At 33.4% G+C, this 5,734-nt stretch overlaps 1 protein-coding gene across 1 annotated transcript; it reads left to right on the plus strand.

The window, feature by feature from the left end:
• Positions 1–267: 267 nt before the first annotated feature.
• LOC140813098 (NAC domain-containing protein JA2L-like) lies at positions 268–1,709 on the plus strand. The gene is made up of 3 exons (XM_073171532.1): positions 268–513; positions 592–860; positions 948–1,709. Exons 1-3 carry the CDS (start codon positions 333–335, stop codon positions 1,485–1,487), a joined length of 990 nt encoding a protein of 329 aa, XP_073027633.1. The 5' UTR covers positions 268–332; the 3' UTR covers positions 1,488–1,709.
• Positions 1,710–5,734: the final 4,025 nt, after the last annotated feature.

Genomic DNA, 5,734 nt, shown 5'->3' on the forward strand with positions numbered 1-5,734 from the left:
GCCAGCGTGGTGAGAAACACGATACAGTCGTTGCTGTACAATTGTTTCAAATGAGTACAATAATCGTGCTTTCATTCCAATGTTCATGCACCTTCTCTTTAACCATTGGATAAGGTCGGCCACACGATAGGCGAACTCCGCTACGTGTCATATTTATAACGGCGATGCCTTGGCCCCACTTTTTTGACACTCCGAAAAGGACGACCGTATTTATCTCTTTCTTCTACTCTATATATACCTGCTGTATTTCTACATTTTTCGGAGAAAAAGAAGAGATACATATTCTAATAGTAAAACAAATATTTTGCAGATTCTCTGAATTATTATTGAACATGGGACTCCAAGAAACCGACCCGCTTTCACAGCTGACGTTACCTCCCGGGTTCCGGTTCTACCCGACTGATGAGGAGCTCTTGGTGCAATACCTTTGCAGAAAAGTTGCAGGCCATCAATTCTCTCTGCAGATAATTGGTGATATTGATTTGTATAAGTTTGACCCTTGGGATCTTCCAAGTAAGTAACTTATATAATATGTTTTTCAACGGACCTAGTTTTCGATCTAAACATACTTAAGAATTCATTTTTGTGCAGGCAAAGCCATATTTGGAGAAAAAGAATGGTATTTTTTCAGCCCTAGAGACAGAAAGTATCCGAATGGATCGCGGCCAAACAGAGTTGCAGGTTCTGGATACTGGAAAGCCACCGGGACTGATAAGATCATTACAACAGGAGGAAGAAAAGTTGGTATAAAGAAAGCTCTCGTTTTTTACATTGGAAAGGCACCTAAAGGGACAAAAACCAATTGGATTATGCATGAGTACAGACTTTCTGAATCTCCACGAAAGAGCGGCTCCTCTAGGGTAAGAAAATTCACTTAAAAAAAAAATACTATTATTTTGCTTGAGGTGTAACTTTGAGTTTGATGGGTTTTTCTTTGTTTCTTTTAGCTGGATGATTGGGTCCTATGCCGAATTTACAAAAAGAATTCAAGTGTGCAGAAACCCGCCATTTCTGGAGTCCAGAGTAAGGAGTATAGTCACGGTTCCTCGTCGTCCTGTTCATCTCAGTACGACGACGTTTTGGAGTCATTGCCGGCCATCGATGACCGTTTCTTGTGTCTGCCAAGCATGAATCCCATGCCGCAAGAAGATCAGAAGCTGAATCTGCATCAATTGGGCTCTGGGAATTTTGATTGGGCCACTTTAGCTAGCCTTAGCTCGTTGGGAGAAATCGTTCCGGCCCAGCAACCTGGTACGACCCAGATGAACATAACGAATGGAGGAAATGACATGTATGCCCCTCCCTTGCCTCCATTTGGGATCAGCTTTGTCGAAGACGAAGTACAAAGCGGGATCCAAACTCAACGAACATTCGACAATTCCGGATTTTTCCCGGGAAACACGAGTCCGTTCACTCCTATCTATTCCCGCGGGCTTGACCCGTTTCGCGTTCGTCGCCCGACCCACGGCAGCGGGTTCGGATTTTAATTAGTGGGGATTGTGTAAATACTTGAAATTCTTTGGGGCAGATATTATTAATATTAATATTATTTTTGAAGACTTATTTATTATTTATTTAATAGGGAGAGGAGATTGAAGCGAAATTGTTGACAAAGCTGCCCCCATTTTATCCTCTTCGTGTACACACGCATCGCCCGTTGTACATTCAAGCTTTAATTAGTTAGGAATTAAAATTAAATTGTCCTGCTATTTGAGAGTCGGAAGTTCAACGGAAAGTGCTTTGTTTTTATCCAATTTGATTTGAATTTTCTTGTTAAAAATAAAATAACGTAAGAATCAAATCTTTATATTATAAATTATACTTCTTTTTATCATATTTTCAATTCATTGCATGATTTTTTTATTTTATAATATAATATATCATATTCATTTTCACTTTTATTCCAAATGCCAACAATGCAAAACTCGTGCGAAATCACATTCAAAATGCGCAACTTCAAAAGTTTGAAGTAAGACTGCAGCTTGAGTTTCAAAGTCCGAACAAGAATATTCTCCTATAGGATAATGCTTCATGCTACTTAAAAAATAAATGTCCTGAGAATTACTAAAAAAAAACATGCTTTATTAAAATTTAATACTGACAAATTTATGAAAATTTATTCCTCAGACCAAAAGTATCTCTCATTTATTTGCTTGGAAAAGTACAATTTTAACCTTCTAATATTATAAATTGATTTAAAAAATTCTAAATTAATTATAGAATAAAAAGATAAAGAGCCAAAAAAATTATTTTATATAAAAATACAATAGTAGAGTTTGGAATTTCTGGATATAAATTTTTTATAAATTAATTTTAAATAATATTTTGTTCAAAAAATGGACATATAATATATGTTCGGCCAAAAGCCATAATTCGACGAGTGCGGTTCCAAGTCCAGAGCTACGTTATTTAAAAAAAAAAAGCTTACTGGAGGAAAAATAGAGTTATTTTCTTTATCATCGTTATTATTGCAGAGGCTTATTGGGCCTTCAGCCCATCAATGGGAGGCCTATCATGAAACACATTTTTTAGGCAAAATGCTCTGTAAAAAGATTTGACCCATTCAAAATTGGACCGGATTATACGAACCGGCTCCGCACCAATTTCAGAACAACTTGGTCTGTTAACCATGAATCTGATATCAATTGACTTATTCTCTACTGTACTATAATTTTCGATTTTCAAAAAAAATCTTAAAAAACGTCGTTCGCATAACATATGTTTATAATAATCCTAAAATATTTATGGATTGTCGTGTTTTCAACCGAATATAAATGATAAGATAATGTTGTTCCTTGTTACCCTAATTGGGTGTGCAATGGGATATTTCCTCGGATTACGATACGAGGAAAATCAGTTTAAATAATAAAAATTAGCTAAAGAGCACGTTGACGCACAAGCTCCATCTAAATAATTATATTAAATGAATGGTGGCCAGGGCTTACATCTAATCACACGATTAAAAGACAAAAAATGCGCAAATTTATTCCAACTTTTAAACCCATGCACACGTGTCACGATTCATGGCTTACGAGATTATATTATATTTATATATGTATAAATGAGGCAGAGAATGTGTGTGTAATTACATCTCAGTTCACAAAGTCAATTACGAATTAAATATAAGGCAAAAACTAGTGTGATACGGTCTCACGGATCGTATTTGTGAAACGAATCTCTTATTTGGGTCACCCGTGAAAAATTATTAATTTTTATGCTAAGAGTATTATTTTTTATTGTGAATATGGGTAGGGCTGACCCGTCTCACAGATTATGAGCCGTGAGACGATCTCACATGAGACCCACTCTAAATATAAATATAAGATTGAACCCATAGATCACCATGTTAACCATCAATCATCGTAATATTTAATATATGCATTTACAAATAATACAAGATGGATTATGTATGCAATATCATAGTAATATTTAATACACAGAATATAAAATCATTTATAAAAATGTAAATGATAGATTATGCAAAAATATGATTTTTTTTTACATGTAAAATATTATAATTTAAAGTGGTTTATCATATTTCATATCCCTCTTTCCCCCCATTAACAGCTTCAATCGAAAAAAGCGACAAATTCCATGCAGCAATAGCAAGTGATTTGAAATCGATTCGCAACAGCTAGCATTACTGAAAGCATTATAGCCATGATATTTATTTCTTGATCTTGATTAGGAAAAAGAAAAACCAGCTACTTAATGCCCTTTAATTTTTTATTAGTTCTTCTATATTATTAAATAAATTAAATAACAAATGCATTAATTAAAAATGCTTTCATTGAAATGATTAAATATATATATCTGGCAAGCTTTCATGACTTGCAGCTAAGACTATATGTGTGTGGGTGATTTTGTATGCAGCATAATTAAAAACCTGATAGCATCAATAAATTTGTGTCCAGATTTGTTTGTGCCAAATCAATTAAAACATGTGGAATTTAATTACCGCTGTCGAATGATTTTACGTGTAATATAAGTTTTTTTTTTTTTATTACAACTCACGCAAGGGAGGGGGATCGAACCCGGGGTGGGAGGCCAGCTAATCCAACGGGTGAGACCATTGGACTAGAAGCCCGGTCTCTAATATAAGTTTAGAAAGTATTATTAGTTTTTTTCATAGATATATGATATTGTTTAATAGTTTTGGTTAAAAAATGTTCCAGTTATGAATATTCCACAATGCTTAATTATCTTCAGGAAAATGGCATAAGGTTTATTCTTCAATAATTACTGAAAATCGACAATAAAGCAGCCAAATTCAAGATTTAGGGCATTTTATACCACTCGTGTTCAATATATAATATATAGTTCCTGACTCTGATACAGATTATTGTGTGAAAAGATTGAACCTGAGTAGTTTTATGTTTCCTTTTCCGGTTTGGTTAATGCTGAGATTTAGAAAGGTCATTGCTGGAACCCCCGGTTTGAATCAAACGTGCTTCCGAAGTAGCTTGGGTTAGGTTCTAAAACAGACTTCGAGCTGCTCTGATGAATGAGGTTAATTTAAACGTCTCAATATTCTGTCATGTGACTTATTTTAGGGCCTCAAGGTAATTTTTTTCCCCATGAAAATCAATTTAACCATAAGGGAATATAATAATTGTGTATATTAGAATATCTATACATAGTTTTTGTGTTGTTTTATAATTTAAAACATTTAAATTTCACGATTACTACCGGCCATAATAATTCGAGAAATAAAAAATATTTAAACCTACGTATAAAATAAATTTTTCTCAATCACATGTTTAGTTTTACCCTTAATGTAAGTAATCGGAGCATGATTCTAAAAGATCGATAATCATGATCAAATGTTCTTGTATGGAAAAAAAAAAAGAATTGAAACATGTCATATGCATTGATATATAATTTAAAATAGGAAAATTTTCAATTTTTGTGTGTATATTTGCGATTTCAATTTTTTATGTTGTCAAATTTCACTCAGAGTCATGTATCTTTCATTTTTTTTTTTTTGCAATTCAAGTCCTTTTACCATATAAGTGCTGATATGACACTAAAACAAAAATTTAGTGTCACCTCGAAAAATTGATTAAATTAGAAAAAAACGTAAATAAAATTTTACACTCACGAAAAAAAATGTATATACAGAATGATAATTGTAATGTTCTCTTTAAAGATATTTGAGATGTACATATCTATTAACTATAAAATTTGTTAAAAACTTATTTCAATTACTTACACAATAATATATACATGTATACAAGTGTGTATGAAATAATATATAATTTGGTATGTAGGGGAGAGATGATAACAATGTGAAACGGATTGAGGAGGTAGGGGGTGTTGATGTAATTGACAATGAATATTAGATGTGAAAGGGTCATGCAAATGGTGACTTTGCCCGATTCTGTTGGCAGAGTGCGCCTTTCTTGTGCCGCAATATCTGTGATCCTATTCTTAACTTGTTCGGCACCATCACACCTTATCAGGAAATTTAAACAAACAAATGAATCAAACCCTCCACCATCACTTTAAAAATCTAGCACATGTTCAGATGCTAAATGTTATTAATCCGGTATTCAACTTCTATCTTAAATTATAAATATTACATTGTTATTGTATCCGTCGTCTCGGGAGCTTGATTATACAGTTAGATATATGATTCGTCGCGAGCTTCTTACGCATAATTTTTTACCGAAAAACCATATCATGACATAATGCCATTTTAGTATGAGGTGTGGTGATATGATTTAACGTAAAA

This window comes from Primulina eburnea, chromosome 14, assembly GCF_022965805.1.
Source record: "Primulina eburnea isolate SZY01 chromosome 14, ASM2296580v1, whole genome shotgun sequence".
NCBI classification, from domain to species: Eukaryota; Viridiplantae; Streptophyta; class Magnoliopsida; order Lamiales; family Gesneriaceae; genus Primulina; species Primulina eburnea.

Bases quoted from the DNA above. Each gene is read 5' to 3' on its own strand.
- LOC140813098 (XM_073171532.1), top strand. From the start codon at position 333: ATGGGACTCCAAGAAACCGACCCGCTTTCACAGCTGACGTTACCTCCC. The intron at 514-591 runs GTAAGTAACTTA...ATTTTTGTGCAG, and splicing joins TGACCCTTGGGATCTTCCAA to GCAAAGCCATATTTGGAGAA. The intron at 861-947 runs GTAAGAAAATTC...TGTTTCTTTTAG, and splicing joins GAAAGAGCGGCTCCTCTAGG to CTGGATGATTGGGTCCTATG.